At 47.3% G+C, this 25,050-nt stretch overlaps 1 protein-coding gene across 1 annotated transcript in view; it reads right to left on the bottom strand.

Annotated features, from left to right (window-relative positions):
* The window catches only part of MOV10L1 (Mov10 like RNA helicase 1), a gene marked incomplete at its 3' end in the record, with an annotated part of 461,653 nt that overhangs the window by 62,287 nt on the left and 374,316 nt on the right, over window positions 1-25,050 (bottom strand). The window contains exon 22 of the mRNA XM_082256834.1: window positions 18,530-18,679. Within this exon, the coding sequence (XP_082112960.1) occupies window positions 18,530-18,679 (150 nt within the window). The remainder of the gene's footprint in view (window positions 1-18,529; window positions 18,680-25,050) is intronic.

Here is a 25,050-nt window from a genome sequence, read left to right as displayed (position 1 = left end):
GCCGTCCACCTCATCGGAGCATATAAAGAGGAGAAAAATTCCTGCATAATCTGCTGGACCCCTTGGGGGATGGAATCAATCACTCCCGTTTTGTTCCGTAATGAGCCAATATGGGTGGTGGACATCGGGCCTTTGCACAACCTAGCCAACAATTTTCCTGCCTTGCCAAAGCGGTGTTGCCAATAGATGTGCCTTGTGAATGTTTTCTACCTTGTCAGCCCAGGTGTCGAAGTTTTGCTTGGCCACTAGCCAAGATGTTCGAGCAGCGTGAGTGTCCGACTGTATAAGTGCACACTGAGCAATCCTCAGCCTTCCACTAGCTGATTTATACCTGCCGTTTGTATGACGTTTAAAGGCCGCCGCATAAGAGATAATGCGGCCTCTCAAAAAGGCCTTACCCGCCTCCCAAAAAAGGAGAGGGGAGCCGCAATGTTGTAAATTGGCCGCTGAGTATTCTTCCCACGCACGGTGTAAGTAGGAGATAAAATCAGTGTTATTTTTAAGGTAGGAGGGAAATCTCCAAATAAGAGGGGTGGGAGGGGAATCCGAGAGCGTCAGGGAGACCAAAACCAGGAATGATCTGAGACTGCTATTTCATGTATGGTGGCCTCACGTAAAAGGGGGAGAAGGGAGTCTGTGCAAAACAAATAGTCAATTCTTGTAAATAATTTATGTGGATGAGAGTAGAAGGAATATTCCCGATCCGTAGGGTGCGAATATCGCCAAACGTCTGTCATAGAGAGCGAGTCAATCACCGACGCCAGCGGAGTGGGGCAGTCGGGGGTGCTGGGAGGCAACGAAGGACGAGGGGGGATTTGCCCAGGACAGGATCCATAACGGCATTGAAGTCACTGCCAATGAGGCAGGGGACGTCGGTAGGGTTAGAAGTCACGCCGAAGTCGCTGCGTAAAAAGATTGGTCAAACACATTAGGGGCATACACTTTGGAGATGATAAGTTCTGTATTATGGAGACGTAGATGAACTGACACGTACTGACCATCAGAGTCCGCGTCAGTGGAAAGGATTTGCACTGGGAGGCGTTTGTGAAACAATATCAGCACTCCAGCCTTGCGGCCGGAGGAGGCTGAGCCGATAACCTTACCTACCCACAGCTTTTCCATGCGTTTCATATCCTCTGCAGGGAGGTGCGATTCCTGGATGAGAGCGATGTCTGCCTTAAGCCTTTTAAGATGACGTAAGACTTTCATCCTCTTAGCCGGGGATCGAAGACCTTTAACGTTCCATGTTACTATAGTCATGAAGTGGAGAGAGTAGATCCAAGACAAGAAGATAACATATGTGATCTACCAGTACCCGGGGGCAGAGATGGCGAACACCCGACGCGACGAGATCCGACCGGCGTGGAGTCGTGGAAACAAGAGACCAGTAAAAAAAAATAACAGGCATGTGTTCAATGTGGGCAGGGAAGGGGGAGGGATAGACAGGAAAACAGGATGGAACCAAAAACAATTGAAACAGTTAATATAGCAAGAAAACAAAAACTGCAAGAACCTCTCTTTTTTCCGCATGTGTACAACAAGGAGCTCAGCCTTCCAAGCTAGGACTCCATGGTTAAGGCAGGAGACAGGATGACCCATAAGTCAGTCCTGACAATCAAGGTAGTGTGGGTCTCGGCCCAGAACAAGGGAACAGGCAACCGAGGTGTACACAAAGGGAACGGGAGAGGAGCACAAAACATCAGATATATAGCATGAATCAGATCGAGGCAACATCATATAAAGTACAAATATCACAAAAATAACAAAGAATGAACCTGAGAAGGCGCCATAGAGAGCACCAGGAATCACCCAGGCAGTCAGCCCAGAGGCAGCAGCTCCAGGGCAAATCCTAGAGAAGGGCACATAGACCGAAGGTAGAGGGGATTTCAGCGCGGGCCGCCAAGGCGACCAGAGCAAACCACGTTAACCAGTACCTTTGGCGTTTGGGGGGATTCCTTCCTAGGGCTCCGTTGGTCCGATGGCCTGGAAAAGGGAAGGGATCTGGCAGAGGCAGGGGGACCCTGATCGCCATGATGGAGTGAGCTTCCTCAGGATCCTAAAAAGAAAGTTGGTTGCCGTTAGGTGCACGAAGGCGGAGTGTCGCCGGATAGGCCAGGGTAAATTTCAAACGTTCCCGATGTTTGGAACAGAAGGTCTGAAATGCTTTACGTCTTTTTGCGACATCAACAGAATAGTCCGCGAATATCAGAATTTTCATGCCTTCAATTTGGAAATTCGAAGTTTGGTGAAGTTTTTGCAAGATAGCAGACTTGTCCGCATAATTTAGATACTTCGCAATGATGGGGCGTGGGGTCTTGCGTTCTTCCGAGTACAGACACATCCTGTGAGCCCGTTCTACCACGCACGTGCTATGTAAACCCAGGGCTGCAGGGATTTTTTTTGCACAGAGTTCAAGGATGGCAGACGGGGCAATGTTTTCAGGAACCCCAATAAATCTCAGGTTGCTCCGTCGCGACCTATTTTCCAGGTCCATCCATTATGATGCGATTTAATTTGTCCTGCGATTGTTCAGCACCCTGAATGTGGTACAGCTCATCCTCAACATTAGAGAGACAGGATTCCACCTCAGTAAGCCTTTGGGAATGTGCTTCCAGCTCCCTTTTATGCTGGCCATGCCAGCAGCCACAGCTTTCTCTACAGAGGCCGCGATGGAAGGGGTTAAAAGTGCCACTACAGCCTGTGCAATCTTCTCTGTAGAGGGGTCAGGTAGAGAAGGCACAGGGGCGGATTGCTGCTGGGGGTGCCAGGTTGCAGCTGTGAAGTGTCCATAGCCGCTGAATCTGCCACGGCGGCGGAGTAGGCCAAGACCGCGGCCTCAATTTGTGAGGTGGCCGGCGGAGGGCGCGGAGCGGCCTTCTCCAGGAACCACTCCATCGGACGAGATGAGACACGATGGGCAGATGGAGAGATGCGGAGGCCGGTGGGGCGTGCTGGGCAGAACTTTTATGCCGATGTTAGGAGACCCGCCGCAGGAGCTGCTGTAGGCTCACTTACTCCATGCGGCGCCGGAACCGGAAGTAGTTCCAGGATATTGTTTGGCAGTCTGGACTCCTCCAGAGTCCAAACACCCTGAGCACAATCCATGCCCAAGATGCCTCCCCACCCGGGCTGGCTGGCATCCGTGGTGACCACCGTCCAGCACAGGGGAAGAAAGGATTTTGCCTGTCAAAGAGACAGAGTGAAGTCACCAAATCAGGAACCCTCTCCTACCCCAGCTCAACAGGATCAGATTGCCTAGAGACAGTGGATTCTTGTCCCACTTGGCAAGAATCTTCCTTTGCAAAGGTCTCGTATGGAACTGTGCAAAGGGAACAGCTTTGAAGGTGGAAACCATCAGGCCCAGCACTTGCATACAAGTCCTGAGAGGTGACCTCCTGTTGGGACAACAGGAGCCGAATCACATCCTGCAGCTTCTGGAGTTTTTCCCCAGAGGAAACACCCATGGCTGGGGCTGAGTCCGAGTCCAAGGTCAGGCCCAGGTAGTCCATCTTGGTGGACGAAACCAGAGCAGATTTTTGGAAATTCAGTTTCCATCGCAACTCTTGCAAGGTTCGCATAGTGATGTTCAGGTTGTATTTTAAAGGCAGTAGGGGATTCTGCTCGCAGAAGGAGATCATCCAGGTACCCAAGTACCGCAATCCCCAGCTAGCGCAATAACGCTTACACCGGGGCCAACACTTTTGTGAACACCCGAGGAGCTGAGGCTAGACCAAAGGGTAATGCCAAAAATTGATAATGCTCCTCGCCCACGGCAAAGCAAAGAAAATGCTGATGTCTGACATATATTGGGATATGAAGGTAAGCGTCCTTGATATCTATAAAGACCAGAAGATCCCCTTGATGAAGGGATGCCACTACCGTGCGAATGGGCACCATCCGGAATTTTGGTACCCGCACAAAGCGGTTCAAGGTCTTGAGGTCCAGGACTGGATGAATTTTTCCCTCCTTCCTGGGAACAGTAAATAGGTTTGAGTAAAACCCCTGAAAGCGTTCCGAGTTGGGAACCGGTACAATGACCCCTTGTAGAAGTTCAGTCTTGCACCGTCCTGAGGAGACCTCGCAGGCGATCTGGGAAAAAAAATTCAGGTTGGAAGGGAAAAACCTTGCCTGAGGAGAAGACCGAAACTCGATCTTGTAACCAGAGCGAATCAGCTTGTGGATCCACTTGTCTTCCTATCAAGGAGGCCCACGAGTCTGTAAAAAAGCGAAGACGTCCCCACCCCAGATACGGGTGAGGGCACCCCTTCAGGCAGAAGAGGGCTTGTCTGAAGGGACCCGCTCTCCGGCTTACCAGACCAGGGCATCTTGGAACCTTCCGAGGGGGTTTGAATGAATTTCGATCCCTTGTCCTGTGATCCTGAGGAATGAAAGGGTCGCTTGTGAGCCAAGAAGAAAGGTCCACGTTTATGATGTGCCTCCTTGCTCCTGGTAGCCTGTTGGAGAAAAGTACTCTTCTCCCCCCTGTAAGATCCTTCATGATCTCATCCATTGAAGGCGCCGAACAGGCGATCTCCTACAAAGGGAAGATCAGACAGGACCTTCTTTTAAGCCTGGTCCGCAGACCAATGTTTAAGCCAAATCATGCGTCTCGGGGTCACTGCTGTTACAGATACCATGCAGACTAAAGGAGTTGCATCCAGAGAGGCATCACAGATGAACTGCAACCCTTGGACCAACTGGTCCGCCAGCTCCGCGAGGTTAGGAGAAATCTGTTCCCCCTCCAAATCCTGGCACAAAAGCTTTGCTCATTCCGTTAAGGTCTGGGAGACCAAAGTTTTGATAAAACACCAGTCTGAGGATGGAACCAGCCATGGTAAAAAGATATCCGACCAGAGATTCAGCTCTCTTGTCAAAAGGGTCTATAAAAGACGGAGATTCCTCCACCGGCAGAAGGGTGGCTTTATTTAGACTGGAAACCTGAGAATCCACCACAGGTGGGACTGTCAGCATTTTTAACAGACTCTCTTCAAAAGGATACCTTCTAGTGAAACGCTTTGGTACCCCGACAGTGAGTTTGGGTGAACCCCACTGACACATGACAATTTTGTCAAAATAGGCAGGAAAGGGGAACACCCTTGTTACCTTAGAGTATTTGCGGGTACTGAAATGTACCGACTCCTCTGACGCAGCAGCAGCTGCCTTTTCCAGTTTTAATTTCCCGCACTGATACAATCACCACTAGCGCCTTTTCATGCGCAGCCGTAGTAGAAGAGGAATTATTCTCACTATCGGAGCACTCAGGGTGAGTGGACACAGACCCAGTAGGGAGACTCCGGTCTGCTGCAGCCAAATCAACCTCAGAATCCGAGGAGACAGAAGATGCAGGTGAAGGCGGGGACGCTTTTTGCCCGTCCTGTTTTGCAGGACCATATCCACCTTGGACACTAGTGACTCCAGGCAGACAAAGCGGACTGGGCCCCGGAGGGCCCCGCAGCCTCTGGAAGAAGGGTCAGGTAGAGAAACATGCTCCAGGGACTCCATGGTGAACCCAGGGTCTACTTTAGCGAAATAGGAAAAATGCTGCTAAAAAAATCCCCACCGCCGCACAAGCAGCTTTACAAGTCCCAGAAAACCAAGTTGCTGCTATAGCAGAGAAGAGGGAGAGGCGTTTACACCCACAGGGACTCATCACCACCAACCCAGGTACAGAACAGAGTGCCCAGCTGCACGCTGTGCAGCGATCAGAGAGGAGGAAGCGCCAGAGTTAACACTAGAGGCCCACAGCCGAATCACCGCTCTGTAGGTTTCAAAAACATGGCTGCCCCTTGGTTTCAAAAATGTCCGCCAGACTACACAAACATGGCTGCCAATACATACAGCAAGCATCTACGACAAAATGGAAGCTCCAGAGACCCCCAGAAACAAATGGGCAGGAAGGAGGGGCCCTGGCAGGAGCCCCCACCAGGGCCACCCCCCCCCCCCCAAAAAAAAATCACATTTTCTGCAGCCGGCAGCGAGCCCCCCCCCCAGACCTTATCACCCGCTTAACATCCCCAAAACAGATAATCCTGTATGGTCAACCCTAGGGGGTATTCGAGGGGGGAGCTAGGTGTGGGAAAATGGGGGAGGGTCCACAGCCGAACCTCAAAAAAAATGCTAGGACCAGAGATACCAGCAAGGAACTAGGTCCTTACTCCTGACTAGGCAGAAAAAAAACTAGCAGGAAGTGGGAATATACCCCCTGGGACTGCCCCAAAGGCGTGGTAAAGTTTTTTTTCTGCCTAGTGTCCTACTCCTTAAGGGGGCAGCATAACCCAATGGGCAAGAAGATTCTGGAGCTGTGTCCGTCAATGAACGAAAGAGTCATTGGAATTTAGACTTATCAGTAAATTCAATATCAGCAGTACAGTACAAGACTGGAAGTCATAGACTATGGGCTATATGCAGCCACCTTCAGGTGATTGGACACTGGCAAAAGCTTTGCTGGGAATACCTAAATTGCCCCCTCATATGCCCAGTCTGTGGGACTCCAGTTTTGTAGCAAGTAGAAAGGAGAAAAATAGGACAGAGGAGAGGGACATGTGTCCTGTACTGTACTCCAGAATATGACATTTACTGGTAAGTCAAAATTCCCAATATCTTAGTCGTACAGTACAAGACAGAGGACAGGACGTTCTAAACAATGGGATATCCCCCAAGCAATAAACTGAGGGGTGGGTAACAACACAGTAAACAGTAGCAAACAGACCCACAAAATGAAGGGTCAACAGACCCTAAACGCTCACAGCTTGGAGCATCTTGTAGGTGAAGCTTGCATCAGTAGAGGCCTCAAAACACTTTTGAAAAAGTTTAAACAGAAGCCCTGGTGGTTGCGTTGCAAACCTGCAAAACGGATGCTGGATGCTGAAAGACCCAAGTAACGCCTACAGATCTGGTGGAACTGGCTCTAATAGGAAAGGGAGGAACCCATTTCTTGATAGCAAAAAATTAAGCAGGATGTCTCTTCTTTGGGGCCTTCAGGCAGTAAAAAACCAGCTGACAGCTGATGAGTCATTTGTTAACTTCTTGCCGCCCACGCTATAGCCGAAAGACGGCTACAGCGGGTGCTCTAATTTCCGGGAGGCCGTCTTTAAACGGCCTCCCAGTGACAGGCTCCCCGCGAGCGCGCATCGGGGAAAATGTGTGTCGGCCGTGTCCCTTGGACACAGCCAATCACAGATCGTGGTAAATGGCCAATAACAGCGGCCATTTACCACATGATCGGACCATGCAATGAGAGATGATCTCATATGTAAACATATGAGATCATCTCTCATCGCCAGCTCTCCTTCCTCACACAGAGACTGCATGTGAGGAAGGAGCAGAGACGATCAGCGGTTAGGGGACACAGGAAAATGTAATCAGGGCACTGATCAGCAGTGCCCTGATTACAAAAGAGGTAAATAAAATACAATAAGTGCCCACCATCAGTGCCCACAGTGCCCACAATCAATGCCCATAGTGCTGCCAGTCAGTGCCTGCTCACCTAGGCACTGATGGGCACTGACTAGCAGCACTATGGGCACTGAGTGTGGGCACTGATGGTGCTGCCCATCAGTGCCGTCCATCAGTGCCGCCTCTCAGTGCCCATCAGTGCCGCCCGTCAGTGCTGCCTCTCAGTGCCACCTCAGTGCCCAGCAGTGCCACATCTCAGTGCCCAGCAGTGCCACATCTCAGTGCCCAGCAGTGACACCTATCAGTGCTCATCAGTGCGGCATATTAGTACCTCCTCATCAGTGCCACCTCATCAGTGCCCATAAGTGCCACCTCATCAGTGCAGCCTATCAGTGCCCATCAGTGCCGCCTCATCAGCGCACATCAGTGAAGGAGAAAAATGTATTTATTTTCAAAATGTACTCGCAGAAAATAAGAAACTTTTTTTTTCAAAATTTTCTGTCTTTTTTCTTTTTTTTTGAAAGAAATAAAAAACCCAGAGATGATTAAATATCACTAAAAGAAAGCTCCATTTGTGTGAAAAAAAAATGATAAAAATTTCATATGGGTATAGTGTAGCATGACCGCGCAATTATCATTCAAAGCGTGAGAGCGCTGAAAGCTGAAAATTGCCTGGGCAGGAAGGGGGTGAAAGTGCCCGGTAGGCAAGTGTTGTTTTTTGACAAATACTGCATGTGATACCGCCAGCAAAACCCTGGTGATAAATATTGCATGTTTTTTTAATCTCTGGACCGTTTTTGAATTGAATTTAAGAGCATACTGAATGGTTTTTAAATATTTACTGGTACATTTTTGAAGTATGGTAAATCGCATAATTGTTTTTTTTTCTTTTTTATGAATTGGAAGTAATTTACCACATGCAGTAATTGTTGATTACCGCTGATGGTCATACAATGTCTGGCACTGACCACAGAAAGGGGATTACCACATGTTTAAGCTATACAACAGGGATAAAAAGGTCCAGTACTATCAGTGAACACCTCCATCCCTAATAATGCAAAGCAGGAAGAAAGGTGCCCTGGGACTTTGAGTTGAGGTGATCACAGAGGGAAGGATGGATGTAGTAATACAAATAGGTTTATTGTAAGTATAACAATCGTAACATATGACCACATGTACATACATAAATAAAATATACTCGCAAGTACAGTAACATTGCATAGTTGAACTGGAGCATCATAAAACTCGACGCGTATCGTGAGGAACATAGCTCACTTCTTCAGGAGTACATGCCCATCAACTGGTTTGCAATGGGATGAAGCCAAATTGAATGAAATGCCACTATAATCCCGCGGCGGTGATAAAGGCAGACCACTCAATCAACATGAATGGACAACACCCACTTATTCACATCCTCCAACACCTATGTGCATACACGGATATTCAAGGACATCATTAAAATAATATGATGGCGAGGAGACTACCGTAAATGCCTGCAGAATTTTGTGATTAAAGTTTGATCAAAGTCTTGATTGTAGTCCAGAAATATGGTGCTGTTTTTTGTGTTACATGAGGATAGGTATAAACCATATATGAAAACACAAGGTTGGTAGCCTGGCAACCAAATGCAGAAAAAATTGGGCCATTGTGTTTATCAAAGCTACCTACGGTTGTGACCATACAAAAGTAAATAGATGCATTTTAGCTATGGTGCTAGAGAATGCTCCTGCCCATTCCATGGACAGCAAAGACAACAAACAAGTTACACAAGTTACACTTAAAAAGATTACACTGCTAAAGCTATATACAGTGCTCAGCATAAATGAGTACACCCATTTTGAAAAGTAAGATTTTAACCTGTTCCTGCCAGCGCTGTAGCAGTCTTTCGGCTACAACGCGGGCCTAAATTGCTGGGAGGGCGTCCATTTACGTTAGGGATAGACCAATGTGTTTTAGTCAAGGCCGATACCGATATTTTGGTCACAACGTATCGGCCGCTATTTTTGTACATTTAAAGTTTTGAAAAAAAAAGACAATTTTTGACACAAATCTGGTACTGAACATGTTAATTTGGCTGGCACCCTGTGGTGGGTGGGTGGCTGGCACCCTGTGGTGGATGGCTGGCTGGCACCCTGTGGTGGGTGGCTGGCTGGCCCAGGGCCCGTGGGTGGCTGGCTGGCACAGGGCCCGTGGGTGGCTGGCTGGCTCGCTGGTACAGTGCCTGTGGCTGGCTGGTACAGGGCCTGTGGGTGGGTGAGTGGCTGGCTGGCACCGGGCTGCTGAGGGTGATACACTCCTGTGAGACTAGTCCTGACTCCAGACGAGGCTGTCCAAGGCGAGGGAGGCGGCCTAAGAAGGCAGGATGACGTCACGAAAATATCTGTAATATCGGCTAGTTCCGGGGCCGATACCGATAGATCGGGAAAAGTTGATATCGGCCCTCTGATAATCTGCTTTGCCGATAATCGGTCGATCCCTAATTTACGTCCTCTCGTGCATGAGCTGTGTGCGGGGCGGGTAAGTAAGGGTCAGGTCCCGGCCCCTACCACGTGATCAGCTGTGAGCCAAATGACAGGTAATCACGTGATGTAAACAGAGCCGGTAATCAAGACGTTGTCAGCGTGAGGAGAAAAAAATGGATTTTTGTACTTACTGTAAAATCCTCTTCTCTGAATATAATTGTCAGACGCAGCTCCATATCTTCTTAGACCATTGGATTATACTCCTACCATCAGGAATAGGAAACTAGGCAGGAAAAAGCTTTTCCACGCCTATGGGGCTGTCCCTGCAGGCATAACCCCACACACTCTGCTACAGCTTCCAGTTTCATTGCAAGAAGACAAAAACCCAATTTCACTCATAAGTAGAGGGGCGGGTGCTGCGTCTGTCAATGGACTTCAGAGAAAAGGATTTTACAGTAAGTACAAAAATCCAGTTTTCTCTATCGTCCATTGACAGACGCAGCTCCATATCTTCTTAGACCATTGGGACGTCCCAAAGCAGTATATGCATGAGGGGTGAGAAAAAAAGACAACGTAAAAAAAGAACTTCCCCACAAAGGGTAAACGTAGCCAACCAGATAACATGGAGCCTAACCAGGAACAACTGGAGCTCACCTAGAAAAATACACCCTCAAAGAGAAACAAAGGTTCTCTTTTAAACGGCACTCAGCGCCCTAGTAGAATGCACCTTCACAGGGAAAGGAGGAACCTGACCCTTCAGTGAATAGGCCTGAACAACTGTCTGCCTGATTCATCTGGATATGGTCGCAGCAGAGGCAGCCAATCCTTGATGAGGTCCCTCGGTAAGGACAAAAAGAGAATCTGATTTTTGGAAAGACTCAGTGACCGCCAGGTAAACCTGATCGCCCGCACCACGTTCAAAGAATGCAAGGCAATTTCCTTGGGATGCTTGGGCTTGGGACAAAGTGAAGGCAGCACAATGTCTTCATTCAAATGAAAATCAGAAACCACCTTAGGAAGAAAAGACTAATTAGGTTGGAGTACCATCTTATCTTTGTGGACCACCAACTTCGGTGAGAGGCAGGACAATGCCGCCATATCAGACACTCTGCGGGCAGAAATAATAGCCACCAAAAAGGCAACCTTCTGAGACAATGAAAGCAGAGAAATCTCTCGATTGTTCTCAAAAGGAGGCTTTTGAAGAACAGAGAATACCAAATTCAGATCCCACGGAGGTAGCGGAGATAGTCTTGGGGGATCCATATGGGGCACTCCTTGAATGAAAGTGTGAATCAAGGCATGCGTAGCTAACGGGTGTTTAAAATATATAGCCAAAGCCAACACTTGACCTTTGATAGTGCCCAATCCAACCGCTGTTCAACCCCGTTTTGCAGAAAGGCCAAAACACTAGCTACTGAAAACGAGCAAGGGTGCCCCTTCAGTGATTCACACCATGAAATTTAGGATTTCCACATACGATGATCGATCTTCCTGGAAGTCGACTTCCTGGCCTTCAATAGTGTAGGAATCAGTCAGAAAGACCTCTATCTCTCAACACCTGGCTTTCAACAGCCATGCCGTTAAAGCCAATGACTGTAAAAAAGGATGGAGGATCAGCCCTTGAGACAGCAGATCCTCCCTGAGAATAAGTCTCCAAGGAGCATCTGCGACCAACCTTACCAGGTCTGCGTACCAAGACCGGCGAGGCCAATCTGGGGCCACTAGAAAAACCAGAATCCTTTCCACCTCTATCCTGTGTAGAAGTCTCAGCAGGAGTTTCAGCGGAGGAAAGGCGTATATCAGCCGATACCGAACCCGAAGAGGGTATGTAGCGTCGGCCAGAGGATCCAGAGATCTGGTTATGAACCTCTGAACCTTCCTGTTGAGACAAGAAGCAAACAGATCAACCTCGGGTGTCCCCCACTGGAAACACAGGAGATGAAACACCTCCGGGTGTAGGGACCATTCCCCTTGATCCAACACCTGACGACTAATCCGATTGCTAGTTCTCCACACTTGGGATGTGTACAGCAGAGAGGGCTGGAACAAACCTTTCCGCCCAAGCCAGAATCTTGGCCACCTCCCTGGCTGCCAAGGCACTCTTGGTGCCCCCCTGGTGATCGATGTAAGCCAGAGCCGTGGCATTGTCCGATTGAATCACAGCCACGGCATTGTTTAATTGAATCCAAACCGGACAATCCCGTAGACGAGTCCATTGGCTCAGACAAAGCTTTATTGCTCTGAGCTCCAAAACAATGATCCCTGATGATGTCCAGTGTGACGAAACATGTTGTGAGGAGTCTAACCACATGATGCTGGCATGCTGTTGGAGGTCGGCCATGTTTTTGGATGAGAAACAGACACACGCTGTTTTTACTATATGCCTTTATCCTTGGATGTAATGTGAGTACCCTGTGTGCAGAGTTCTACTATATGTTTGAATAAAGCCTTTTTAAGGATGTCTGCGCAATGATATTGTCATTTTTTTACTACGAGGAACAACTCTATATGTTGGGTCCATTCCCCTGGACATACACTTTTATATGATTGATATCTATGCTACTTGGTTGCATTCGCCTGTTGATCTGTGACAGATGCCTGCTTCATTTGGCTTACCCTGATTGAATGCGGTTTTCTTTAGACCATCTGGTAAGAGGCTGCATGTTTATACCTTCCTGGTGGTGGATATACCGACAGCACGAGTTTACATCTGTTTGTATTCATTTTCACTGGGGGATCGTTTTGGAACTTTGTATCTCCTTTGAGCGCGGCTAAGTTATTTTGAATTTCTGACTATCCTTCACCAAGAGGACATTGTGTCTGCTGCTCATTTGCCCTTTATGGGCTCTTCCTTTTTCATTTTTAATATTTTTAATATATTCATGTCATAGCGCAATTTATTCTTGTTTATATCATTGTATATATTAAATTTATTCATTTTATACTTTTTTATAATTATCACTATATATTTATCACTTGCTATTCACTTTACCACTGGTTGGACACCCAGCACTTATTTAAATTTGGATATTTATTGAAACTGTTGTTCACGATTTATTTAAGATATATGTGGTATAACAATATTTGTTCTACTTCAATAAGGACTTCTTTTTACATGTAGAGTAGCGCCATAGCCCACACACATTTATTCCATCTATCTCTCAACACCTGGCCTTCAACAGTCAAGCCATTAAAGCCATCGACCGTCGACTGTAGAGGAGGATCGAAGATCGGCCCTTGAGATAGCAGATCCTCTCTCAGAGGTAGCCGCCAGGGAGGCTTGATGACCATCTATACCAGGTCTGCGTACCAAGACCTGCAAGGCCAGTCTGGGGCCACCAGGAAAACTGGCACCTGTTCCACCGCAATTCGCAGAGGAACCTGGACTAGAGCTGTACCGGAGGAAAGGCAGAAAATCATCCGATAAGTGTTTCCAAGGCACTACCAACGCATCTGTGGGGTCGGCCAGAGGATCTCGAGCCCTGGCCACAAACCGCTCTACCTGCTTGTTAAGACGAGACGCGAACAGACCCATCTGCTGAGTCCCCCATTGGGCACACAGGAAGCGAAAAAACTTCTGGATGCAGGAACCATACCCCCTGATCCAGAACATGACGACTCAGGTAATCCGCTTGCCAATTTTCCACACCTGGAATGTGAACAGTGGAGAGAGCCGGAACACCTGTGCCGCAGCCCAAATCAGGATCCCGGCCACTTCCCTGGCCGCCCGGCACCCTTTGCGCCCCCTGATGATTGACGTAGGCCACAGCCATTGCATTGTCGGATGGAACCCAAACTGGAAGGCCTTGCAGCTGAAGTGTCCAATGGAGCAGGCAGTATTTGATCGCCCTGAGCTCCAGGACATTCATCATTAAGAACGATTCCTCCGTTGACCACGTTCCCCGGACACAAAGATTGTCTAGCACTCCACCCCAGCCCGACAGGCTAGCATCCGTGGCGACCACCATCCACAGCAGCGGCAGAAAAGACCTGCCCTGGCTCAGAGCGGGCAACAGAAGCCACCAGAAGAGCTCTGACCATGCTTGACGGCTGAGACAAAACATCCTGTCCAAAGATTGTGGGTCCATGGCCCACTGGACAAGCATCTCTAGCTGTAGAGGCCTTGTGTGAAAAAATGTGAATGGGACCTCCTCGAAGGTCGACACCATCAGCCCCAAGGACCTCATACATATCCGCAGGGAGGAGAGATCGTCATCCATCAGCAACCTGATCTCGCCCTGCAAGGTCTGAAGTATGTCCTCTGAGAGAAAGAACCTCTCCCGAGAGGAGTCCAGTATCATGCCCAGGTAGTGCAGACGCACGGACGGAGTCAGCGACGACTTCGGGAAGTCGATGGTCCAACCGAACTCCTGAAGCGTCTGGACCGTGAACGCCAAGTCGTTCGACAGGGTGACATGAGAGCTCGCCCTCAACAGGAGATTGTCCAGATATCCGAGGATTGCAATCCTTTTTTGCGCAGCAAAGCCAGCAACAGGGCCAAAACCTTGGTGAAGACCCTGGGTTTCTGTCCTGCACAATCACTCCCTGTGCAAGGAAATCCTGCACCGCCTCCCTGGGATCCTTCAATTGATCCGGAGATAGGCGGAGACATGGTGGAAAGAACCTGTCTGCTGGGCGAGACCAAAATTCGGTCTTGTACCCTGTACAAATCAGTTTGTGAACACACTGGTCCAGAACCAGAGACGGCCAGGGTTCTGGAAAGCAATGCAGACGTCCCCCCACCCTCGAATCGGGTGAGGGTGTCCCTTCATGCAGAGTAGCATTCGTCTGCTGAACCGGACTGGCTAGTCTCAGGCTTACCCGACCAAGCCTCCTTGTTCCCTCTGGAGGCACTGAACGGTTTATCCTTCCCTTGCGCCCCTGGGGCACAAAAAGGCCGCCTGTTAGGCCCTCTAATTAACTCATCCAAGGAGTCACCAAACAGAAGCTCACCCAAAAAGGGGAGATCAGTTAAGGCCTTCTTAGAAGCCTGGTACGCCGACCAGCTCTTCAGCCACACCATGCGGCGTATGGCAATCCCCACCGCAGACACTCTGGCAGCCAGGGGTGCCGTGTCCAGGGCCGCATCACACAGGTACACCATGGCCTGGGCCATCTGATCCGTGAGCTCAATCAGAGTTGGAGGAACCGACTCAGCGTTCAAGTTACTCCTAAGCACCTTGACCCATTCCGTAACCGTCTGAGATACCAGGATGGACGCAAACACAGGTTTTAGGGTCAAGCCCGCGAACAAGTGCAGTTGGCGGGAAAGGGATTCTATGTGCCTGTCCACCGGGTCTTTAAACACCAGGGAGTCTTCAACAGGAACCACAGTTGATTTATTCAACCAGGGAGACACTGTCCAACGATTGGAGACTGAGTCTGCAAAGGGGTAACGGCGCTGAAAGCGCTTGGGCACCACCAGCACATGGCGCCGCCATTGCTCATTCACAATATCGTGAAAATCCTCGGGACAAGGAAAAACCTGACCCGACCTCTGGGCATTGCGGGCTCATCATCTAGTTGCAATGTTTCCCTTACTGAACGAATCAGTGCTTCCACCAGAGGGCGTTCCCGCGATGCAGCCGAGGAGGACTCATCCTCCTCACCATCTGACTGGGAGGACAGGGATCCCTCAGGGATGGGACTGGCCATGGCAACCACATTAGGCCTTGCATAAGAGGACTGAGAAGGCATCGGCCGTTTTTGGGTAGTTACTTGCGACATTACAAGATCCACCTTTGACGCCAGAGTTTCTAAGGCTGCAGACAGGAGGGATGGCGATCCGGAAAGGCCCGTACGCACAAATAAAATCAGAGGGTGAATTTTTACCTTGGGACTCCTTTTGCAAGAAAAGTAAAAAATTAGTACACTGGCCCTTTAAATCGCGATCCACGCCGCTATACCGTGATAAATCTGGAGTCCCCCTTTAAGATTATTTGTGCCCTGGCAGGAGTAAAGTGTGCCCGAGGAATGCCCAAAGGACTAACACCCCTTACTGTACCAGCACCCTGAGAGCAGCTGCTCTGCAGTCAGTCTTCAGCAAGAGAAACTTCTGGGAGGAAGGGACCAAAACATCACTAGAGGCTGAACCAACCTGTGTAGCCTCGGGCTACACCAAAATGGTGCCAATAGAAAGCATAGAAAGCAAATGGAAAATGGCCGCCGCCCATACACAGCGCGGCCTATGCCCACACTTAAAATGGTGGCCGAAAACGGCGCCAAAGCACTCATGAGGCTGAGGGAAAATGACTGCTGCCCTTACACAGAGCGGTCTATGCCCACACCAAAAATGGCAGCCGAAAACGGCACCCAGAAAAAACGCAGGAATGAGGCCACCACGGGAATCCCTCTAAAAGGACCACCCAGAAACAGGTAACACCCTAAAAACCCCCCCTCCCAGGCGTCAGATGCCGCTATAGCGCCCCCAGTGGGAGCGGGGAGGGCAGGACGTGTCCAGATAGGCCAGGGGGGATCGTTAAGAGAAACACAGCCCTGTTATCCCCAGGAGAGGGCATACATCACCCCCCAGAGGTCTGTCTCAGGGACATGGGGGATGTTGCATTACTGCATTGACTGGGGGGCTCCACTCCGAAACAACTCACCTCCCACCCTGAGTGGGGGTGCTGCCAGCCAAAAAGGGTATGCTGCGACTCAGGGCGTTCCAGGTCGATGCTGTAGCAGAGTGTGTGGGGAGTTATACCTGCAGGGACAGCCCCATAGGCGTGGTAAAGCATTTTCCTGCCTAGTGTCCTATTCCAGATGGGAGAAGCATAACCCAATGACCCAACGATAGAGAAAAAAAAGCCGATCGCCGGCTGCTGTCAGAGAAACATCCATCCTGAAGAGGAGAATACACTGCTGCCTCATGTGTGCCCACCTTTTACCACCTACCCGTGCAGGTCAGTGCCACCTATCAATGCCCAGCAGTGTCATCTATCAGTGCCAACTAGTGCCCCATCAGTTCTGCCCATCAGTGTCACCTACCAGTGCCACCTATTAGTGCCCACCAGTGCCGCCCTCCGGTGCCCACCAGTGCCGCCTTATCAGTGCCCATCAGTGCAGCCTATCAGTGTCCCCTCATCAGTGCACATCAATGAAGGTGAAAAATTACCTGTTTGCAAATTTTTATAACAAACTATAAAAACGTTTTTTTTTTTTTTTTTCCAAATCTTCAGTTTTTTTGTTTGTTCAAAAATTATTAAAATTTAATTTGGTTATAGCGTTGCATGATCGCGCAATTGTCATTCAAAGTGCGACAGCGCTGAAAGCTGAAAATTGGCCTGGGCAGGAAGTGCCCAGTAGGCAAGTGGTAATCAACTTCTCAATGAACACCAGAACAAATTCCAAAATGTTGACAAAATGTAGTTTTATAGAACATTTGTTTAGTTCATTACATGAAAGTAAGGTTAATAATATAACTTAGATGACAAAATCTTCAGTTTTACTCAAAATTTGTTGATGCAAAAATGAATACACCCCGCAACAAAAACGACTACATCTAGTATTTTGTATGACCTCCATGATTTGTAAGGATGGAATAAAGTCTTCTAGAGATGGAATGAACAAGTTGGCGACATATTGCAAAATCTATCTGTTTCCATTCTTCAAGAACAACCACAAAAAGGCAGGCTTCTTTGTGCATGGGCTTGAGGAGAGGCTTCTTTCATGGATGACACCCATGCATGCCATGCCTCTGCAGTGTCCGCCGTATTGTGTCATGGGAAACAATCACCCCAGTTTGGCTTTCTACTTTTTTAGCTTCTTCTTATAGATTTTACCTTTCTTGTGTGAAGAAATTATTTTCTTTCTCAGGCCTTGTGACATTTTTTTTCAATGTGGTGCCATTGCTGACAGCATGAAATGGCAAAGGGTTTTCTTTGTTAAGTAACGCCCTTTTATAATCGATTCACCTGTAGTTGAATTCTTGTTAATTAGGATTTTGTTGTCTAAACTTTAGCTTCTAAGTGGGGTGTATTATTTTTGCAATATGGCCTTGAATTAATTTGTTAGGAAAAATGCTTTTGTGTGTGTGCAAATTAACAAATCTTGGTTGCAATCAATGGCCCACATTTGTGGGAGTACTTTGTAGCATAACATCCCATAGAAAATGTTCATTGGGAAAGGAAAGTATTTTTTTTTCTGACAAATCTGTTGGGTGTACTCAATTATGCTGAGCACTGTACCTCTACAACATGTGTGACAAAAAATACTAACAATCTAACCTATTCTTAATAATTCTATATATATCTATCTATCCATCTATATCTATATATTATATATGAAATATAAGTTATATTACACACATACATCACTTTCATTTATTAAGCAGTGAAGTGTGGTTCTGCATTGTGTCATGTTATATAGTGCCTTTTTTGGGTTACATACTGTGCACATTTTCAAACTGTGCAAAGTTCATACTGCTTCACATGTGGATGCTAGGGTAATTTTGTTTTCACATAAAGGTTGTGGCTTTTACAACACATATAATGGTGTTTGAGGTTTTGAGGTCAATTTAGATACATTAAAGTTCTTAAATATTTTAATGGGCATCACTCTTGGTATAATGTCTACAAAAGGTCAGCTGTGCGTTAAAGACAATCTAAGGTGTCTTAATGGACTCTACTATGGCTCAAAAACATGGTACATTATAGCCATCTCAATGTACATACCTGTTTTCGGTATGGTGTAATCACTCCAATCTCTTTAGCAGAAACTGATGTAGTAACATGTTTTGCCAGTATACAGCAGTATCTCATAACCTGAACAGCTTCAGAGGGATTAAACCAGGATGGGTTACTTCCTTCCCGCATCTCTGTACCCTGTTAAATGAACAGATGTTTTCTGATCCTAAACAAAAGCACTTTACCCCAAAGGGACACACTAAACACGCCCCTTAACATTAGAGACAAAAACAGATATTGGGGCAACTGAGGGGACATAGATGGGGTTCGGGTTCAAAAAGTCTATTGGTTAAGAATGTCCATGAGTGCGAAAGCAAAACTGTGGTGGCTGCTCAGTCTTGGAGCAAGAAGCGGCTCTATGGGAGTACAAAAAGAGAGAGACACAAGCCCCTAATAAGTGTAGCAGTTTAGTCACTTTAATGGGGTTTAAAAGAGTGTTACTCACAACGGGAGTATAAAACCAAGCATGTAGCACTATGGGGGGTGGTCCTTGGTTAGTGACGTTACATCCCCTGGGTCTTGTGTTCCACAGGATTCAGGAAGCGCGTAAAGCCACCGACCCTCCTGACAGCTGGGACCCTGCTGTCCATCTCTTAAATACCTTGGACTGGGATTTGTGTTGCTGAGGACCAACCCCTATAGCGCTTAATGTTTTCAAACCCCTTGAAATGCTCCCTATTTTGTCACGTTACAACCCTAAACGTAAATGTATTTTCTTCGGGATTAAGTGTTCCAGGAACAATAAATGTATTTTATTTGGGTTTTATATGATAGAGCAACAGAAAGTGGCACATAATTGTAAAGTGAAAGGAAAATGATAAATAATTTTCACATTTTTTTACAAATGAATATCTGAAAAGTGTGGTGTGCATTTGTATTCAGCCCCCTGTACTCTGATGCACCTAACTAAAATCTAGTGGAGCCAATTGCCTTCAGAAGTCACCTAATTCGTAAATAGAGTCCACCTGTGTGCAATTTAATCTCAGTATAAATACTGCTGTTTTGTGAAGCCCTCAGGAGGTTTGTCAGGAAACAAACAGCATCATGAAGGCCAAGGAACACGCCTGACAGGTCAGGGATAAATATTGTGGAAAAGTTTAAAGCACGGTTAGGTTAAAAAAAAAAATATCCCAAGCTTTGAACATTTCATGGAGTACTGTTCAATCCATTATCCAAAAAGGAAAGAGTACGACACAACTGCAAGCCTACCAAGACATGGCTGTCCACCTAAATGGACAGGCCGGGCAAGGAGAGCATAAATCAGAAGCAGCCAAGAGGACCATGATGGCTCAGGTGGGAGAATCTGTCCACTGGACAACTATTAGTCATGCACTCCACAAATCTGGCCTTTATGGAAGAGGGGCAAGAAGAAAGCCATTGTTGAAAGAAAGCCATAATAAGTCCGGTTTGCAGTCTGCGAGAAGCCATGTGTGGGACACAGCAAACATGTGTAAGAAGGTGCTCTGGTCAGACAACACCAAAATTGAACTTTTTGGCCTAACAGCAAAAATGCTATGTGTGGTGGAAAATAGGGATGCACAAAAATGAAAATTTTGGGCCGAAACCGAAAATGCAGGATGCCCTTTCCCCCAAATAATTTTAAATTAGATAGAACAGGGGCATACACCAAAAACAGGGGCATACACCATACAGCGACGTACACCTGTCTATGTACTGTGATGGGTTAGCAAGTGGTTAATTTAATTACCAATGGTATTTGTATTATGCAGCATGAGGGGGTTAATGTATAGTCACTGCTGGTCACTGATGCATTAGTGACCAACCAGTGGCAGTTAATTAACCCCTTTGTGCTGCATTAGTGCAACCAGTATCAGTGTTAATTAACACTGGTTGCACTGATACTGGTTGCACGAATGCAGCACAAAGGGGTTAATTAACTGCCACTGGTTGGTCACTAATGCAGCAGTGACAATACATTAACCCCCTCATGCTGCATATTACTAATACCAATGGTAAGCTCACCTCAGCCCCCCCCCCCCCAGCGTCCCTCTCCTACTCATTCAGCTCCTCCGGTGTCCATTATTCAAAAGTCCCGCCTCTGGCCGGCCGCCTCCCGGTGATGTCACTACTATTACGATCTGTGCATGAATGAAGTGACACACCGGGCGGGAGGGCAGGCGAGCGGCCGCTAATAACTATAACTATGTGTACCTTCACTTAACTTCACTTCCCTGTCAGCGGCACGATGTCCATGAATGAACTGACACTCCGGGCGGGAGGAGCGGCCGCTAATAACTATAACTATGTGAGCCTTCACTTCCCTGTCAGAGGAGATACCCGCATGACAGGGAAGTGAAGGCTCACATAGTTATAGTTATTAGCGGCCGCTCCCCCCTCCCTCCCGCCCGGAGTGTCAGTTCATTCATGGACATCGTGCTGCTGACAGGGAAGTGAAGTGAAGGCTCACATAGTTATAGTTATTAGCGTCCGCTCGCCCACCCTCCCGCCCGGTCTGTTAGTTCATTAACGCACAGATCGCAGTAGTAGGGACATCATTGAGAGGCGGGCTGCCGGCCAGAGGCGCATCTTTTCAAACCTGCGCTGCGCCCTCCTCCTTCCTCACGGCGGCCATTACTTTCGGCATTTTTAACCCATTTTCGGCCGAAATGGGATAGGCCCATTTTCGGCCGAAAATTTCGGTGCATCCCTAGTGGAAAACTAACACTACACATCACCTTGAACACACTATCCCTACCATGAAACATGGTGGTGGCAGCATCATGTTGTGAAGATGCTTTTCTACAGAAGGGACAGGGAAGCTGGTCAGAGTTGATGGGAAGATGGATGGAGTCCAATACAGGACAATCTTAGATGAAAACCTGTTAGAGTCTGCAAAAGACTTAAGACTGGGGTGGAGGTTTGCCATCCAGCAGGACAATGACTCTAAACATCCAGTGATGCAAATTCATGCGTTAGAATGGCCCAGTGAAAGTCCAGACCTAAATCCAATTGAGAATCTGTGGCAAGACTTGAAGATTGCTGTTCACAGATGCTCTTCCAGACTTGTAGCTATAATTGCAGCGAAAGGTGGTTCTACAAAGTATTGACTCAGAGGGGCTGAATACAAATGCAGTCCACACTTTTTAGATATTTGTAAAAAGTTTTGAAAATCATTTAGAATGTTCCTTCCACTTCACAATTATGTGCCATTTTGTGTTGCTCTATCATATAAGATCCCAAAAAAAAAAAATAATAATCCATTTACGTGTTTGGTTGTAACATGACAAAATGGATTTTACGTGAAGTACAAAAATCCTATATATATATTTTTTTTAAACTGTACTTATATTTGACAGCTGTTCATTGGCTGCCACATGCAAGTGACATTAAAGTTTTTTTTTGTTTTTTTAAACAATGCCATACATACCTACTCTGTGCTGCAAAGATATTGCACAGAGCAGTTGTTTACCTCTCTTTTTTGATGGTCCCTCGCCAGCGCTATCTGATTCTCCCTTGCCTGAGTGCCCCTCAGCAAGCTATGTTTTAAGGGAGCACCTATGCAAGTGATCCACCCCCCCCCCCCCTGAGCTGGGCTGTGAGCGCCCATAGGCACAGAAAATGCTGACAAGCCACGCCTCCGTTCCTTCCTCACAGGAATTTGACTGACCGCAGCAGGAGGCTATGGTTTCCGCTGCCCTCAGTTCTTCTGTGAGACCAGGAAGTGAGAGGAGCGATGCTGTAGCCGGGACAGGTAAGTGTTTAGGGTTGGGAGGACAGTGGGACATTTTTTACCTTAATTCAGGGAATAGTTTAAAGTTTAGATCCACTTTAACATAGTACATTTTCTTTTTATTATAAAAAGAATGAATGTGGTGTACCAGACAAATGTTGTCAAAATGTACTTGATACGATGTATATCGCAAAGAGACAGCCATAGTGAATTTTACAGTGAATCCTTTATAAATAGATACCATAGAAAAACATCAAAATACAATTACCTTAATTTATCCATCAAGAAAAATAAAGGTGGGTGAAAGAAGATGGTCTGTATCTTTTAATATAAATGATGGGCCTCTGGTATACAGTAATGCAAAGTATCTCAAATCCCTTTAGAGACCTAGTCTACCCAATGACCTAATGAGTAAAACTACCCAGCTTGAGAAAAGGGGACCCTATATTTTACAATGCTGTGTGTCTTTTTGCAAAATAGAGTGTAATGTGATTTGCAACCCCGACGCCTGCCCGCTATACTACCATATTGTTTACCTTCGCTTGTCCCTAATAGCTTCTGGGATACAGCAGAGCTTGGACGCTTTTTCAAAAGCTGTTGCATGAGCAGTGCACTTATTCCTTGGAGCAGCTTTATGTAGAAAGGGAAAGAGAGAGTGCATGTGCCTGCTTTGAAAAAGAGTTACATGTTGACTTGATGCTGAGGACAAGCATCCAAGCTCTGTTTTGTCCCTGAAGCTATTAGGAACATAAGAAGATAAACAGTATGGGAGTTATTGGGCAGGCATTTAAAGGTGCCAGCAGAGGCCTACTGGTTTGTGCCAATCACATTACACTATATTTTTCAAAAAGGCACAGTGCACTGTAATATACTGGGGCCACTTATCTGCATGAGCTGTTTTACTTATAGGGTCGACTGTGCTTTTAATGCTTGTATACAGTGCCTTGAAAAAGTATTCATACCCCTTGAAATTTTCCACATTTCTCTGCGTTCATTGACAGGCACAGCTCTCCATATTTTAGAAACATAGGGTTATATCGCTCTCTACAGGAGTAGGACACTGGGCAGAAAAAAAAAAAAAGCTACAAATAGTGGACATTCCTAGCCAGTATATATCCCCCTCTCTGCTGTAGGCCATCAGTTTAGTAACAAGCAGTGTCAGATATATCAAAACTCCATAGAGGGGTGTGCGCTGTGTCTGTCAATTAATTCAGAGACATTGATTTTACAGCAAGTACAAAAATCCCATTTCGTTCACTGGTGGACACAGCGCTACATATTCAGAACGTCCCCAAGCCGTTCCAAACATGAGGGGTGGGACAACAAAAAAAATCCCTGGGCTAAACAAAAGGGCTAACAAGGTAACGGGAGCTCAACAAATAAACAACTGGAGCCCAACCTGAACAGTACACCCCCAATGAGGGAACAGACCCTCTAAACAGCAGCCTGCAAAACCTTGTGGCCAAAGGAAGCATCCACAGATGCCAACACATCCACTTTGTAGAATTTAGTAAGTGTGCACAGACGACCTTGCAAACCTGCATCACTGATGCCTGATGATGGAAGGCCTAAAAAGCACTAAGCACCTGAGTAGAATGCGTTTTACAGGGAAAGGAGGTACCTGACCCTTGATAGAATAGGCCTAAGTCACTGTCTATCTGATCCATCTGGAAATGGTCGCCGAAGAAGCGGACAGCCCTTTTCTTGGTCTGTCTGTGATCACAGTGAGTCTGACCTCCGAAAACACTCCTTGGCTGCCAGATAGACCACCTTAGGTAGGAACAACGGGCATGGATGAAGAACCACCATATCTATGTGGACCGCCAGATGGGGAAACGACAAAATAAAGCCACCAGTTCTGACATCCTGTGGGCAGCGATGATGTCCACCAAAAGAAGCTACCTTCTGAGACAGTGTAAGCAGAGGAATCTCCTGAATATTTTTAAAGGGAGACTTCAGAAGAACTGAGAGCACCAAGTTCAAATCCCACAGTGGTAGAGGAGACTGCACCGGCAGAGTCAGGTGTCAAACCCCTTGAATAAAGGTACGCACCAATGAATGCGTGGCTAGGGGTTGCTGAAAGAAGATCGCCAAGGCAGACACCTGGCCCTTGATAGTACTCAAGGACAACTTCTGCTCAACACCACGTTGAAGGAAGATCAAAATCCGAGCCACCGAAAAAGAGAGGGTGAACACCGATCAACTCACATCACAAAATGTACGCTTTCCACGTACAATGGTAAATCTTTCTAGAAGTATACTTCCTAGCCTTTAGCAGTATCGGATTTACAGATTCAGGCAAACCTCTATCTTTCAGCACCTGACTTTCAACAGCCAGGGCATCAAAGCCAGCGACTAAAGCAGGATGGAAGATCGGCCCTTGGGACACCTGAGTGGAAGTCTCCAAGGGATGTTGGCGACCAATCGCATAAGGTCGGCGTACCAAGAACGTCGAGGCCAGTCCGGGGCCACCAGAATAATCAGAATCTCTTCGGCCTCCATCCCAGAAACTGCTTGATAGATAGAAAGAAGCTTGTTAGGAGGGAAGGCATAAATCAGACTATACTGGCCCCACGAGGCCACCAGAGCATCTATGGTGTCCGTCAGAGGATCCCGTAACTTTGCCACAAACCGCAGTACCTTTCTGTTGAGACGAGACGCCAACAGGTCCACCTCGGGGGTGCCCCACTGCAGACATATCAGATGAAATACGTCCAGATGAAGTACCACTCCCCCCCTTGGTGCAACGCCTGCCAACTGAGATAGTCTGCCTAACAGTTTTCCACTCCTGGAATGTGTACGGTGGAAAGGGCTGGAA

Source organism: Pelophylax lessonae (assembly GCF_965119305.1).
Source record: "Pelophylax lessonae genome assembly, chromosome: 4".
In the NCBI taxonomy this organism is placed as follows: domain Eukaryota; kingdom Metazoa; phylum Chordata; class Amphibia; order Anura; family Ranidae; genus Pelophylax; species Pelophylax lessonae.
Note: the sequence above shows the minus strand (reverse complement) of the source record. Positions and strands in the feature narration are given on the sequence as shown.